The sequence below is a fragment of the Enoplosus armatus genome, chromosome 6 (genome assembly GCF_043641665.1).
Source record: "Enoplosus armatus isolate fEnoArm2 chromosome 6, fEnoArm2.hap1, whole genome shotgun sequence".
Classification (NCBI taxonomy): Eukaryota; Metazoa; Chordata; class Actinopteri; order Centrarchiformes; family Enoplosidae; genus Enoplosus; species Enoplosus armatus.
Window position 1 is genome coordinate 3,845,435 of NC_092185.1, and position 16,029 is coordinate 3,861,463.

Genomic DNA, 16,029 nt, shown 5'->3' on the forward strand with positions numbered 1-16,029 from the left:
TGTTCTGGTGCATCAGCTAAAAGTAACAATCACACTTTAAGGTTGATGACGCTGTGCTCTCACTTGACATTCTCATTTATAATGTTAAAAAGAGAAAATTAATTTTCAGAGGTGGCTCCCTAGGTGACTTTATGAGCCCAGGATGTAATTTGTTAGGACTATAATCACAGGTTCAGAGGCCACGAGGAGCTGATGAGAGAGGAAATCCATACTCATTTGGTCCTTCATAAGATGGGCTGTCACGGTGGATTGCCCTGGCTAACCACACCATGCAACACACTTTCAATGTTTTTATTCCTTTTCAAACTACTGGGAACACATTTTGGGGCGTTTTCTGTGTGAGATGTGGATACAGATATTAATAGAGCTCCCATCTCTGTGCATTAAACACTTAATTTGATTGTGGTTCCAAGTCGTTGACTTGCATACTGAGCAAGGCACGTTTCCCTCCTCTGCTCTACAGAAGACAATCAGTGCAAACATTTCTGAGATGTTGCAACTGTCCCTCAATCTATCTTTTTTTTTTCTTTGCAAAGAGCGTCTTGCCTGCTTACGTCAGTATTCGAAAATGAGTAGAATAAATAAAGACGGTGTGACAGAAATCATCAAAGCAGGGAAGCAGTATAATGGAGCTGTTGGCAAGGCTATTCCTACTAATGCAGGTATTTTATCACTCTTTCAAGTTCTTCAGAGAGACAGCCAACTGTGAAACGGGGTTTGGTCTGTATTTTAAAATAGCTCCTCTCTTAATTAACTCACTCTCTCTTCCCTGCGGGCTATTGGCCAATATGTGTAGGCTGCTTGGAAAAGCTGTTGAGCTTCGCACATGCTCTGTGAGATGATTAAGAAATGTGGAAGCCGATTGGTGTCGTAGGAGCGATGCTGGTCATTTCTGTGTAATTGGAATAGATGTTTATGTCCCAATTAGGTAAGTTTCCACTGAAGAGTTCTAGATAAACCCCATCAGAATTTGATATCACTTCCTCCCTCAAGCAGAGTGACGGTATAACAGCTTTGCCAGATGGTAGTCTGCACTTAGTAAAATACTGTAGCTCTCATCGGTATTCTGGATGTTTGTCTCACATTCTGTCATTAAACTGATACCATGAATGGTTCTTGTATTTGTCTATTTCTGTTTCTCTGAGCAACATTCTCGCTTAATATTTATACTCACAGTCCTCTGGTGTTAGATATGGAGAGTAGTTCTTGATATTCTGGATGTGTTTGTGAAGCTCCACAACCTTCACTTATTGTTGACATGATTATATTTTGAGATTTTTTTATTTATTTTTTTTTGAAACTAGCATTTACAAATTAGTTTGAGTGATGCTCAACCTCAGTACAGGGGCATCACATAGGTGAAGTGCTCTTATAGTATGCAGTGCTTTTAACCAGCGTTTCACTGTGCTTCTCATTCACACACATACAAACACACACACACACCCACTAATGACAGTGGAGCTGCCCTACAAGGCACAGCCCTGCTCAGCGGGACCAGTCTGGGGCTCAGGGTCTTTCTCTGGGACACTTTAACATGCAGATTAATGGACGACCCACTCTGCCATCTGAGTGGCTCTCAGACATGTGTGACCATGACCCCAACAGTCTGCAGATTTGCAGTCCAATCAAACAGCAGGCTTCACTGATTAGTTCCTCCTCTCATGCTGACGGTGGTAATTGGTAAAATTCTGGAGAAGCACACTCTTGTGCCTGTGTGGCACGAGGCTGAGACCCACTGATGCAGACAGTGTTAATCACTGGAGTAGTTCAGTCTACGTTCTGATTAAAATCATAAATATGTGTTAAAAGCAGATGGGGAATAGCCACCAGCTAAGCACAACAAAAAACATTTTGAGCTGACAAGGTATCAGCCAGTAATCGTGTTTATATGTCGCCTACATCCTGTTCTGATTGGCTGGTAAAACTTTGAAAATGGCTGCATGTTTTAGGTTAACTGCCACTGTGTTTACTGGACTTAGATTAGTTTAGTAAAGAATGAGAGCAGATGCTAATTTAAGAGAAGTGTGCAAAATAGAAAAATATTTTTTATAGTTTTCAGCTAAACTCAAACAACAGTTTGATTAAAGATTTTCTTTCTCTCTCTGTGTCTCTTTCTCTCTCTCAGATATTTGAGTGGTGGTATTTCAGGAAATATGGGACCTCCTTCATAGAGCAGGTGTCTGTGAGCCACCTGCGCCCCCTCCTGGGCGGAGTGGACAGCAGCTCCCCCAGCAACTCCAACACCAGTAATGGGGAGGCCGATTCCAATCGGCAAAGTGTGTCCGGTAAGAGCTGAGAGATGGAATACACTGCAGACGTTTATAGTGCTGCGTGCAGCATCAGTGCAAAAAGCAACCTGGCTTTGACAGCAGCATCGTGGCAACGTATTACAACTACAGCCCTGTTTGTTGTTTGACATCATAGCCAACATTTCCCATCACTCATACCAGAGTAGCTTTTAGTAAAAACATGTTAGTATACACACAGTTTAAGTTTGTTGTTTTTTTTTCCTTAGACATTGTTACTGTTTTTCAAACCAAACAACAAAAAATAAGAACATGAACAGAAAAATTGGTGCTTTAAATGTTATACTCCTCATGGGTGTGATGATGGTCACCATCATCATCATCCGTTTATTTAACTGCTACTAAGGACTGGCTCAGAGTCCCTGCTCACTTTAGCTTTTCCCACTCTAGGTCTCATTCCTTTGCAGGTCACTGTTGTAGAATTACAGACCCCCCCCCCCCCCCCTCAGTTTTATTCTGCTGCGTTAACTGAACGGCTAAAATGTTGTAAAATGTCAAAGTGATTTTTCTGCTGTACTGACACAAATCCCAGGGACCTGCTGAAGGCAATGGCAGCATTGATTTTAATGTAGTTTTGGGAGACTCTTTCACACTTGTACTTAGTTTTTTTTATAGAATTGCTATGAAAGTTATTTTGGTGTTAAAGATACAGACCGCTCTTAACACTAAAATGTAATACAGAGCATCAAGACTTGAACTGATGACGCCATCCAGTGACACTTTTTGGATTTTTAATTAGAAAATTTAGTGAGACTGAGCTGCTTATTTGAATGCTCCTTCCAGATACGTTTTGTTTGGATGTGTAGCTTCCAGCCGTGAATCAGAAAATACACTTTCACTGAGTGCTGCCACACTGTTCTGAGAGTTTACCTGTTCTTACTGTTTCTGGAGCAGCTGCAGGATTTGTCTCTAGATGACGCATCAATCTCCCTAAACGTTGCTTTAAAACAAAAGGCATAAAAAGGCAAATAAAATCAAGTGAAGCAACACAGGCTAAGCTTTCTGTTCTGATAAAAGTATGTGTTAAGAGTAGATTAACTGTTAAATAAAGTACTGTGCCGTACTCCACCTCTTGGAGTCACGCCCCCCGACACTGTACTTGTTGAACTACAGTAGAGTGGATCCACCGTCACCCTGTGAGCTCTGCTTTGCGCCTTCTTGGCTTCTGTTCTACATCAGTGATGCTTTGATCATAGTTAATCCTTCGAATGTGTATTTGCTCCCCCATGGAAATTCATTCATTTCAAAAGAGGAGATGTCTTAGTGTTGAATAATTCCTTTGCTTCCATTGCAGATGATAAAAGACCACATTTATCCTACGCATGCATCCGTAATGCAGCATACATTAAATGACTCTGCTTTTTTATAGCAGCATTTTGTTTTCTGTAATAATAACTCGTATTAGCAGCAAGCCAAAGCTGCTAAGTTCAAATGGTGATTCTGTATAACTTCACCTGATCAGTATAATCTCTTCAAGTTTCCTCCAAAGGGTCCTGTTGTTGAACTCTTTGTGGAGGAATGACGCAGCCTGCTTTTGTTTTCAGCCAAACTACTTTTGAATTAAATAGGATTATGTGTGCAGTATTAAATCAACAAGCCGCGATTGAGAGAAGAAAGGCAGTCTAATTATTTCTACTGTACTAATCCTCAGTTTTCAGGCTAATAATCTACTCTGTGTAAATCCCTCCACAGAAATCAGAGTTGCAGGGTGGAGCATATTCTTTTTCTTGGTCACAGCAGAAGTCTAAGACAGACAGTTTAAGTGAAGTCGCTTGATAGATCTGCACTTGAATTAAAACAATGTAGTGCAGCATAAATAAAGGTGTGTGGGACTGAATTGATTCTAATGTGGTTCCACATGTCATCATGAAATAGTTGTTCACTTTTATTGGTGGGCTTTTTATTTCTCCTGTTTTGTTTGTTGGCGTCTCTACTCTTTGTAGAGTTGTAGTGTATCCTTGGTATGATTTAACTGTGGCTAGTGCCGAAATAATTAGTTGATTAATTGAATAGTTGATCATTTAAAGTTATTTATCAAAGCAAAATACCAAGTATGTGCTGCATTTCTCTGTTTAATATCATTGTGAATTTAATATTTTTGGGATTTCCGACTGTCGGTCGGACAAATCAAGCAATATGAAGACATCACCTTCATGGGAACTTTTCAATATTTTGTGAAATTTTATAGATGAAACAATGAATAAATAGATACAAAAGTTAGTTACAGCCCTAATACTCACTATTAAAGGGGTAATTCAGCAATTTATTATGCACTTCTTTAAGTTTGGGGACAGAATCGTAGCAGAGGATATTCTGATCCTATAATTCCCACAGTGCAGCTGGATTGTGTCTTGTACTTGCCTCCCGGTGAATGTTCAGGTCTGTAAAACTCTACATCCCTCGTATGTAACCCATTTTTCTGTTTTAAATTTTCCCCAAGCCAAAGCTGGTAACCCTGATTACATCATCAGCTGCTCCAGAGCCACAGGACACGTTACACAACTGTTTGCAGGCTGAGCAGTTCTCCTCATGATGAATAAACTCATCTTGATAAGTGAAGTTTTCAGTTTCCCAAACCTGTATCTTTGGTATCAACATTTCCAAACCGCACATTGTTAAATCCTGTATCCTACAGTCGTGTGTTCAGTGGTTGGGTTAGCTCGTGGCTGTTCTCTGACAGCCGTGAGTTTGTGCAGAAGCGTGTTTGGTCACTGAGGAGTTTTAAGGCCTCTTCCCTGTCAGCCGTGCTCTCTAAGAGGTCGATGTTGCAGTCGGGGAGCTGCGGGGTGGATGGCAGGACGCACAGTCGAGCCCTTTGAAGTGCTCCGAGGAGGCTCAGTGTCGACTTTACCCTTGACACTCATCACCAGTGTTGTTCTCTCTCTGTCTCCCTCCTGCAGAATGTAAAGTGTGGAGAAATCCGCTGAATTTATTTCGTGGAGCTGAATATAATCGGTGAGTGACAGAAGTTAAGCTACCTGCATCTGAAAACCCTCAGCTGGTCTGGGGCTTCAGTTTGCCTCCAGGAATTCTGAAGATCTTCGGTTATTCAATCTCCTGCCTTGGCTTTTGTCTTCCTTATGTGTTCTCCTCAGTTACAGTTCCTCTCTTCTATTTCCTCGTGTTTCATTGATTTTCTCCCCTGACCGTCCTGTCTTTCATTCCTCATCAACTCCTTCCTCCTCCTTTTGTGTCTTTGTGCTTTCTGTCATCTATTTTCCCTCTTTTTCTTTCCTCCCTTTTGATTTCTTCTCATCAGTTTCTATTCTTTGTCATTCCTCCTTTATTCTTTTCCTTGATGTGTCTGCCTGCCGTTCCTGCTGTTGAGTCACCCTCCACTTTTCCATTTCTCATGTTGTAATTATCCCGTCATTTTCTCTACCTATCAACCCGCATGCTGAGCTCCGGCTCTTAACGTTGGCCAATCTCAGTCAAGTACAATTCCCATTAAGCCACACAGCCCATGATTCATGTACAGTACTCTGAACAACATCTGAGCAAGTAAATCAGCTCAGCCCCCCCCTCACTGTGCCTTTAATTCTTCTTATCATTATGTGTGTTTGTACACTTAGTCAGTTACTAATTCTGAATGTGGGTCTGTGCTGGTGTTCAGGTATACGTGGGTAACGGGTCGAGAGCCGCTGACATACTACGACATGAACCTGTCAGCACAAGACCATCAGACCTTCTTTACCTGCGACTCAGACCACCTCCGGCCCGCTGACGCCAGTAAGCCAACGCACGCTCATGCATATACAGTACACGCATCTTGAATTGTGTGCACAGGTGGGAGAGTAACCCTTCTAACTTCTTAAATATGTTTCTTTGTGTGTGTTTGTTTGGTGGCAGTTATGCAGAAGGCATGGAGAGAGAGGAACCCACAGGCTCGCATCTCTGCAGCACATGAAGCTCTGGAGCTGGAAGAGTGAGTCCACTTCCTCTTTGTCTCCCTCTCTGTCTCCACTATAACTGTGTGTCGTCTCCTTTGAGACAAGCAGTTAGGAGTGCTGGCCGTCATTTAAAATAGTGAAGGTGTTTGTCAAATCATCTGTGCTGATAACGGCCACAATCAATCATAATGGTGATACCCAGTGAAACAATCCCCCGTCAGCACTTCATTTTCTTGTTAAAACTTTTACTCATCCAGAAAACACAGATAGATTTTTGTTCTCATTATCCACCGTACATTTAAATATATTCATACATCACTGACCAGCAGTGCAGCACTGTGTTCTAACTGGAACTGGAGCTTGTTCAAGGGCACAGCGACAGTCATTTTCTGCCCTCTTAATCCAGTTTTACTCTCTGCTGGTTCCCAAACCAGGTCATCTTTAGGTCACAAGCTGTCTGCTTCAACCATGAAGCTGTATCTGGTATACGTGTATAAATTGGTATCTGACTGGTTCACATCTGGTGCTATTTTGACAAAACATGGAGGAATGGTTCATCACTCACTGACGCATCGAAACGGCATCTTAAATTCCTTTTAGGATGTTTTCTTTATTTGATTGTGACCCCTTAAAATGAGGCAATGCCTTCTGTCCGCTCGTCACAGTTTACGGCCTCAATATGGACACGAGCAGTCTTATCTAAGAGGGATATTCTTCCTCTTAGATTCTTTGATTCGAAGGATTTTTTTAATGCCAGAAGAGGTAAAAGTATCCAGCGTTTTACAAGAAAAAAAACATCATTTTAAAATTAATATTTTTTTCTTCCTTCCACATTTTGAAATGTTTATAAAAATGTACCTTTGTTTACCACCTACTGACTCTTCCACCAAATCTGCCTTTGCATTTTCTACAACTTTTTAAAAATCCTTATTTTAAACCATAAAATTCTACCAAAATGAACTCACAACCTTGATTTTATTGAAACGGTTTCTTTTAGGTCAATAGACTGTGGTGTGGTGTGAATTGAAAGATTGGAAACTGCAAGTCTTGGAGGGAGGGAGGATGCATCTCATCACAGATTGGCCCTCTGGGTACCTGCATCATTCATAGGGAAAGACAGCTTTACTTGTTTTCATGGCAGTGCGGGTTTATTTTTAGTAGCGTATGTGACTACAAAGGCAGTGCAGAGCAAGTGTGGCAGCGTTGTATGATGCTCTCAGCTCACATCAAGGCCGTGACAGCAGGTTGACTCAGAGGAAAACTTCTTTGATCAAAGCGCCATCAGATGCTGCTTACAAATACATGAGGCGTAAAAGCAGTTTTATGGCACAGAGGTGCCCTGCTGTGTAGACAAACAAGGCACCCTGTATATAGTGTTAAATGAATTCATGAGGATGTGAGAATAAGTTAGTTTGTAATTTCCTGGTTAACAGATCCTGGTCCTCTCCTCTGCTCTCCTCCTGTAGTTGTGCGACAGCCTACATCCTGCTGGCGGAGGAAGAAGCTACGACCATCATGGAGGCTGAACGTTTGTTTAAACAGGCTCTCAAAGCTGGAGAGAGCTGCTACCGCCGCAGCCAACAGCTTCAACATCACGGTACACAGTATGAAGCCCAGCACAGTAAGTATAATCTACTCAGTATCGATACTGCGAATGATCACAGTCATGTTTTTCTGTAGCACTCCTCTTGAGAATAATTTTAACATACCGCAGTGGTTCGTCATGCTTCCAATTTCATTACATGCGACGGTGGACAATGAGAGTGACCCGTGTGTGTTGCGTCATGTGCTTGTGTGTCTCCACCAGGAAGAGACACCAACGTATTGGTGTACATAAAGAGAAGACTGGCCATGTGCTCCAGAAAGCTTGGCCGAACACGAGAAGCAGTAAAAATGATGAGAGATGTAAGTACAAAGCCTGCCAGCAGAACACACACACACACACACACACACACACACACACACACACACACACACACACACACACACACACACACACAAACTGACTGAGACTGAGAGGAAGTTGTTTCTTTGATTTCTGAAAAGTTTGAAAGGCTCCAGTTTAATCACCAGGCTCAGAAGAATCACACATGAAACAAGATTCACTCACATTTAAATTTGACAATATGACTGCATAGTGATGACCCAAAGCTCTTGTCTGCTGACTGTGCATGTGTCGCCCCCTGTCCGGTATTACATGTAACAACAGTTGTGTGTTTTCCAGTTAATGAAGGAGTTCCCTCTCCTCAGTATGTTCAACATCCACGAGAACCTGCTGGAGTCGCTACTAGAGCTCCAGAACTACGCCGACGTCCAGGCCGTTCTGGCCAAGTACGACGGTGAGAGACGCGCACAGTTCAAGGCTTTTATTTATTTACATATGAAACATAAATGTTGATGCCATGATACACGACCGCATGATACACCAGGGTGCTGGTGCCAGTGCCTCCTCTGAATGTGACAGAGCAGCACTGTAGTGTTTATTACAACAGAAGTTAAAACCCAGTAATTCTGTCTCCTAGACCCCCCAAAATATGGGGAAATTGACATGAAAAACCAACCAACTGTTAATGTTCAATTCAAAAAGTAAGACTGTCATTAATCAGAAACATGGTGTAGGTTGTGAAATGTTTAATCAGTGACTATAAATCCATCCAGGGACTCAAAGGCTCATTAATGCTTTCCCATTTCTTGGTACACTGCTTTACTTTGTCTTTTCTAATTTAGAATTCATGTAATCATGTAGACCTATACTTTCTAGTTAAGCCAATTTTAGCAGCAAAATTGGCCTTAAAATCCACTCCGATTGTCATAAAATGTCCTGAAATGTCCTGAAATGTCCTGGATGTACCTGTGAAACAGTAGTGAGGACGACAGACACTGTACACCAACTACAGCTGAAACAATCATCCATTAGTCATTCTGCAGGAAATTAATCACAAACTATTTTTATAATAACAACTAATACCAACCTACCTGTAGACGCACAACATAGAGTGTATTGTATACAGCAGCTGTTACACTGTCTCATGTTTGCGCTCGGGAGAATCTGTCAGCCTCATCATGTTTACAAGTTACATCAGTGAAAAAAGGCAGATCACAGAAGAATAAGACTTGATAACTAAATGCCCCCAAAGCTATGAAACCCAAACTCATCATCTTCATTCGCAACCCCCCTCTGGGTGGCTGCAGTGTTCTTAAACGCAGCCCCCCCCCTCCTCTAACTATCACCTGTAATTCCAAACTTTTGCTGTGTTCACTAAACACCCCCCTCCCCTCTGTCCATGTGTGCTTTGTGTCTCCTCCACAGATATTAGCTTACCCAAATCTGCAACAATATGCTACACAGCAGCCTTGCTCAAAGCCAGGGCGGTATCGGACAAGTGAGTATCGCCTTTCATCGGCTACAATGCTCACACGGGGGGCTCGACACACCTGCTCTGCTGCTTAAGAGTTTAAAATAGAGCTGGAAATAGCCCCGGGGACCCCTTCAGTGTGGAAGAGAGAATGAGAAGGCCGAGCGGTCGTGTAGTCACAGTGGGTTGTTTTGCTCTTCAGTACAGGCCTGCCTCCAGGGTTGATCAGCGTTATTGTGAGACGTGAGTGTTACTGTCTCGCCAGAGGTACAGGCTTATTTATGACTGTACAACATATAATACATACTGCTGGTGCGCAGACAAAACCATAGAAATGGCCATTTTTATACCCACTTATACGCATTTAAAAAAATGTACACTGTTAAATCTCCATCATCTCACATGGAGTGTCTACTGGAGTGTTCTCCGGCTCCGGTCCTCACATGTATGTTAATCCAAGTGTACTTTGAGAAACAGACACTCGTTTACATGTTGAGGATTTATGTGATGTTCTCACGCAGAGCAGCTAGTTAGTGACAAGTGAGTCGGTTTGGTTTCTCATTCAGCACCGTGGGAGGCATTTAACCTTGATCATATAGTGATGTGCAACCCCAAGTCAGATTACTGACAGGTGTGTGTGTGTGTGTGTGTGTGTGTGTGTGTGTGTGTGTGTGTGCAGATTCTCTCCAGAGGCAGCATCCAGGCGAGGGCTGAGCACAGCAGAGATGAACGCAGTAGAAGCCATCCACAGAGCGGTGGAGTTCAACCCTCACGTCCCTAAAGTGAGACACACTTTTCAATTCAGTTTTATTTACAGAGCGCCAAACTGTAACTGAAGTTCTTTCACTTCACACCTGCCGAGGTCCAACTGTGATCACATGCTCACCACGTAACACAGCTGCTGGCCAGAGAAGGTGTTGAACTGTCTACATGAGACAGGATTGAGTTTTCCTATTGACACGAATCTGTTTCTGAGAGGCATCCCAGATCCCTCGGGTATCGTTTTGTAGTTTCATCGTAGCTGCAAAAATGCGACCTGGCTGATGGTCACAACCTACACGTGTCACACGCAGGTGAAATTCACATGACAGGACACAGTATGAAGTCTAGCCTCAACTCAGTTCAACAGCTTAACTGAAGGAGTGAAGGTGATGAAAATGTACTCATCCATCAATGAGATTAGTTTACTTTTAATACTTAAACATTCATAAGTGAGAAGTCAAAATGTACATCCTGTAGGAATAGTGTAAGAAATAAGTGGAAAGAAACAGAAGCCTTGTCTCATACGTTAGCAAACTGATTGTAAACTGCATCGGGAATCGCATTAGACGGAAGCTGTCGGCAGAGTTTTAGGTTAGATTCCTGTTAAACTTTACAGACTCAAGTGTTTCAAATGCCGTCGCCGTGGATACAGAGTTGGTTTCATCATTCATTTACCAAACTCAGATTGACTGCTGTCAGTGAATCCTGCTCATCATGTGTCTTTGTTCCCGTTCTCCTCCTCTTCCTCCTCCTCCTCCTCCTCCTCAGTATCTGCTGGAGATGAAGAGTCTGATTCTTCCTCCAGAACACATCCTGAAGAGAGGAGACAGCGAGGCCATCGCCTACGCCTTCTTCCACCTGCAGCACTGGAAAAGGGTAGAGGGGGCGCTCAACCTGCTGCACTGCACCTGGGAGGGCAGTGAGTACACACACACACACACACACACACACACACACTCCATTGGCCATTTGATATGTCATGAGGGGTTTCATCTGATTGACTCTTGACTTCCTAAATTCATTGTTAATTCTTAAAGAAGTAATCAGCTGTTAAAACCTGTTTTGTGTGTTTGCAGCGTTCAGAATGATCCCATATCCTCTGGAGAAGGGTCACCTGTTCTACCCCTACCCCATCTGCACAGAGACAGCCGACAGAGAGCTGCTACCCAGTAAGAGACGCTCTGACACACACACATTTACACTCAGTGTGTATTTATACAGCACAAGGCAAAACATACGGTCTGAACTTGTCAGTTAAACACGTTCAGCAGAAAGATGCGTTTATATACTAAGATGTTTTATTTTCTGACTCTAAAAGTTCAAACAGTGGGGGACACTGTTGGATCCTAGTTAAATAAATACATCCTGTGTATCGGAGTGTGTTTTGTGATTATAAAGTCGTGAAGATGAATTCAAACAGTCGTAATTATAGTATCATTAGTAGTCGCATCATTTAATCATTGAGGTGCTGCTTCTTTGTCTATGAAGACAAAGAGGGAAGTTGTGCTACGCGGTTGTATTTTAGGGTGAAAGTGTGATGATGTGTTCGTATCTGCGAGGATGATGTATGTTTGGTCTGTTTATTTAGAGTAATTATGCTAATTCCAATGCCTGGCACAACAATTTAGTGGTTAGATTTGTCATTAATAATTGTTATGATGAGACAAATTCCTCAACTGAGTGTGTGTGTGTGTGTGTGTGTGTGTGTGTGTGTGTGTGTGTGTGTGTGTGTGTGTGTGTGTGTGGTGTGTGTGTGTGTGTCCTGCTGTCTGCTCAGCAGCTCGTCTGTCTTCACACACAAACCTTCACTTGATTAAGTTGGCTTCCAGCCACCAGCAGCAACACACTGTGTGTGTGTGTGTGTGTGTGTGTGTGTGTGTGTGTGTGTGTGTGTGTGTGTGTGTGTGTGTGTGTGTGTTGTGTGTGTGTGTGTGTGTGTGTGTGTGTGTGTGTGTGTGTGTGTGTGTGTGTGTGTGTGTCGCTGGGTGGATGTATGACTGTACATCACATCGCTGCTGTTCACCAAACCTCTTGACTTTATTTGAAGAATTTTAACGAATTATAACGGCGTCATTAAACACGACTGACGCAGGAATGTAAATTGTGAGTGTTGGTTCCTGAACAGCAGCAGTGTGTTTCCTCTGATTCAGGAGCAGTGTGGTTCACATGTGTCTGGATGTGTAGACTGTACTGAGCTGCATGTCAGCAGTAACCTGATCAGACATGTCCGTATGACAGCCTGCTGTTTGCATACGACCACACTGCTGCCTTCTGACTCTTCGCGCAGCGGAGGAAGAGTTTGGCATCGAAACAACCTGAAGTTTAAAAAGTTCACTCCCCTTCTGTTGTTCAGACTTTTTAACGTACCTGGTCAGAAAATTACTCAATTATTATTATTTTTCTTAGACTGAGCAGCCACACACAACATTTGAGTGTATCAGAGTTGATTGGTCACCTATCTCAATGAAAGTTGGAAACATCCTGTAAAACGTTGTGGACAATATAGTTGAAGTTACAGCAGACGGTCTCAGAAAGTTTGTGTGTGAATAATTAATTAAACAACAACAACAAGTACATGTATGTGATGTCAACGTTTTGCTGTAAAGTAACATTGTTGTTTTGTGTGTGTGTGTGTGTGTGTGTGTGTGTGTCCCACGTGGAAGCAGTGTTTCACGAGGTGTCAGTCTACCCGAAGAAGGAGCTGCCCTTCTTCATCCTCTTCACAGCCGGTCTCTGCTCCTTCACCGCCATGCTGGCTCTGCTCACACACCAGTTCCCTGAACTCATGGGAGTGTTTGCTAAAGCTGTGAGTACACACACACACACACACACACACACACACACACACAGTAACTTGTTTTCTCTTGTTTGGAAAGTTTTGGGCCAAAAGAAGATACAGAGCTTACATTTACATTTTCTGTTGATGGTCTCCAGAGAAAGAATCTGAATGATTCTGTTGACCCCTCGACCTCAAAGCTTCCCTCTTAACCGAGACTTTGATTTCCATCAAATCTGCTGGATGGAATCAGATATCTGTGACCCTCTGACCTTTCTTCACGTGCTGGCCTCGGGTCAGTATCATAACTTAACAGGCAGGTTTCTGTGAAACCCTGTGACCTTCAGGATACTGTGTGTCGGACCTCTACGACTACATCAGTTTGTTCCGTTGAATAATTTCACATTTACCTTTTTTTTTTTTTGTTGTTTATTTGTGAACTGTCACATTCAGCGTTTTTAGCTCCGGGTTGCGTGTAATGTTTTACAACCTTGAAGTTGATTTGTTTAATTTGCTGTTTCACTGGTTTTAAGAGCGTCAGCTAAATCGATCGCCGGACAAGTGCAGCTGGATACGTTTCGGGTTGGTGAGCTGGTCGGCTCCTGCAGCCACTCAGACAGACAGTAAAAAAAATATATACAATAACAATGTATATGTATATATTTTTTTTTACCTCATTTCACTTGAATACTGTAAATGTGTATGTTTTTTATGCTGCGTCTCCCCACCAAGGAATACAAGTGCTAGAGAAGGATGTGTATTAAAGTTGAGAAGCTGTTTGAGGTGAAATGTCCTCTCCCAGCCTCTGTACTAAACCCAGAGACACCTTCAGCCCCCTCCTCTTGTAGCTCATAGCAGCCAGTGGAGGGCGCTGCCTCCCCCGCCCCTCCCCTCCCCTCCCCTCCCCTCCCCTCCCTGCAGCCTGTAGCGCTGTGCTGCTCACCTGGAATGCAGGTGAGCTCATCTCTGCCCCCTGATGTGACACTATCAGCAGATACCATCTATCTTCTGAGAGCACACACACACACACACACACGCACGCACACACACGACTGGACTACATTCATACTGCAGGTATTAGTGCAGGCATCACTTCTCAATGTATAAATGAATCAGAAACCAATATGAAAAGCAACTTCTTTATTTAAAAGTGTTAAGTGCAAAGAAACAGTTGTCACTCTGCTGTTGGCTTTGCAGGACAAATTACACCTTTATTATTATTATTATTGGCTCACAGAGTTAGTTGTCTGTTAAATATCTGTGATTATACTTACTTGACAAAGAGCATTAATAGAAGCACTATATGTTGTTTACTTTATTTTCTTTTTGACATGAATGACATCATGATCTTTCATTAAATCAAATGTTTTTAAGGATGCAGCGATACAACTTTCTCCAATGTCTCAGCTCATCTGCCAGCACCAAATACTGATCTGACACCAGTGCTGCCTTTTTCTGCAAACTTGAATCTGTTTTGGATCATTTTATGTAAATGAGCCGGCTGCCCGTCGTGTCTGAAATTCAAATTCAGTCAAATTTATTTGCTTGGAGCTTCATAGCATGTTACGTTAGGAGATCTGTTCTGTGTAACACTGACATTTAAGCCTGAAGGAGGGACAGAAAGGTCACCAAACATATTCCACGCAGCAGACTGAACTGTGGATCTTCAGGTGTTTTGGTGTCACGGCCGACACCCCGATCCTCTTGATACTAAGGTCAGTATCGACACCCCGATCCGGAGTGTTGCGTCCCTTCTGGATTACAGGAGGGTCTCTCTCCGCCGCCCACGCAGTTCAAACACACAGAACACACACACTTTGACTTTGAAGTGCTCTTTGAAGCAGAGATGTGTGATACGACGTGAGAGGCAGACGGACGACCAGGCAGATACATGCAGGTGGAGAGGAGGGCGGCACAGATAGACTCTTCTCTCTCTCTCTCCACAAACCCTGTCATGGCTTTTATCTGCCATCTGACAAAGTGGGAACCTCTATGACCCTCTGTTGCTCTGGTGGAGCCCCTATTACCCCCCCCCCCCCGACTCCCCCTCCCTTCACCTCCTCTTCACTGCTTGTTGCCAAAACACCAACCTGAGGACGAGGGCAGGGCTGCAGCAGTCGGCACCAAGTGGAAATGTAGATGCAGTCCGCTGCAGTGTTACAGTTTTAACAATAAAAGTGTATTTTGGGGTGAAAAATAGAAGATGAGGGACACGTTGTTTATAATAAGAAACGGAAATTTTAGTCTCTGGAATTAATAATCCTGAAACATTTGCATTTCCACAGTAGAAACTTTTTTTTTTTGTGTGGAGATTCTGGTGTAGTTGATCACAACATCCACCTTTCAACCCCATCACACTGTCTTCATCAGCAGATGGACTTTGATCTGTTTACATGTACGTCTTCTACAGGTCTTCTCGCTCGAGTCAGTTCAAAGTCGTCTCAACATTAGAAATAGTGGTTTCTTTAAATCTCCCCCCCCGAGCTTTCAACTGTATCACATGGTCTTCATCAGCAAAGCTTTTTTTCTGTTAAAGGTCTTCTTTTCGGCTGATGAAGACTGCGTTGAGGTTTAAAGTTAAAAATAAAATAAAAATAAAGCTAGAAAGTGGACCATGACTTGGGATTATCATGTGAAACTATACTTTGATGCTTAAATAAATGTATTTATGAAGGACTTTTGTTTTGTGTAATTGTAAACTGAATATCTTTCAGTTTTGGTTGAGTCAGTCTGAGCTCTGGAAACTTGTGATGAGCAAATTTTCCCCCCAAATAAACGTAATTACTTCATTAATTAAACGAACTAATCTTACTTTAAAATGACGCAGCTTTTTAGGGACGTTGAAATCCGCTAATTCAACTGTATTTTTCATGGAAGAGTCATGAACTGTGTTTGGTGACCAGCGTGACTCAAAGTAAAGTCGACTGAAAGCTGCTCTG

At 42.7% G+C, this 16,029-nt stretch overlaps 1 protein-coding gene across 2 annotated transcripts in view; it reads left to right on the top strand.

Annotated features, from left to right (window-relative positions):
- The window catches only part of LOC139286454 (suppressor of tumorigenicity 7 protein homolog), a 43,487-nt gene that overhangs the window by 26,861 nt on the left and 597 nt on the right, over positions 1 to 16,029 (top strand). The window contains exons 4-15 of one of the 2 annotated variants that reach the window (XM_070907255.1): positions 2,126 to 2,285; positions 5,207 to 5,261; positions 5,920 to 6,035; positions 6,156 to 6,231; positions 7,663 to 7,817; positions 8,004 to 8,101; positions 8,421 to 8,535; positions 9,507 to 9,579; positions 10,232 to 10,334; positions 11,083 to 11,233; positions 11,391 to 11,483; positions 12,981 to 13,120. In XM_070907255.1, the coding sequence (XP_070763356.1) occupies positions 2,126 to 2,285; positions 5,207 to 5,261; positions 5,920 to 6,035; positions 6,156 to 6,231; positions 7,663 to 7,817; positions 8,004 to 8,101; positions 8,421 to 8,535; positions 9,507 to 9,579; positions 10,232 to 10,334; positions 11,083 to 11,233; positions 11,391 to 11,483; positions 12,981 to 13,120 (1,335 nt within the window). Of the gene's footprint in view, positions 1 to 2,125; positions 2,286 to 5,206; positions 5,262 to 5,919; positions 6,036 to 6,155; positions 6,232 to 7,662; positions 7,818 to 8,003; positions 8,102 to 8,420; positions 8,536 to 9,506; positions 9,580 to 10,231; positions 10,335 to 11,082; positions 11,234 to 11,390; positions 11,484 to 12,980; positions 13,190 to 16,029 lie in introns of those variants that run through there. The other variant, XM_070907256.1, reaches the window with a different exon arrangement.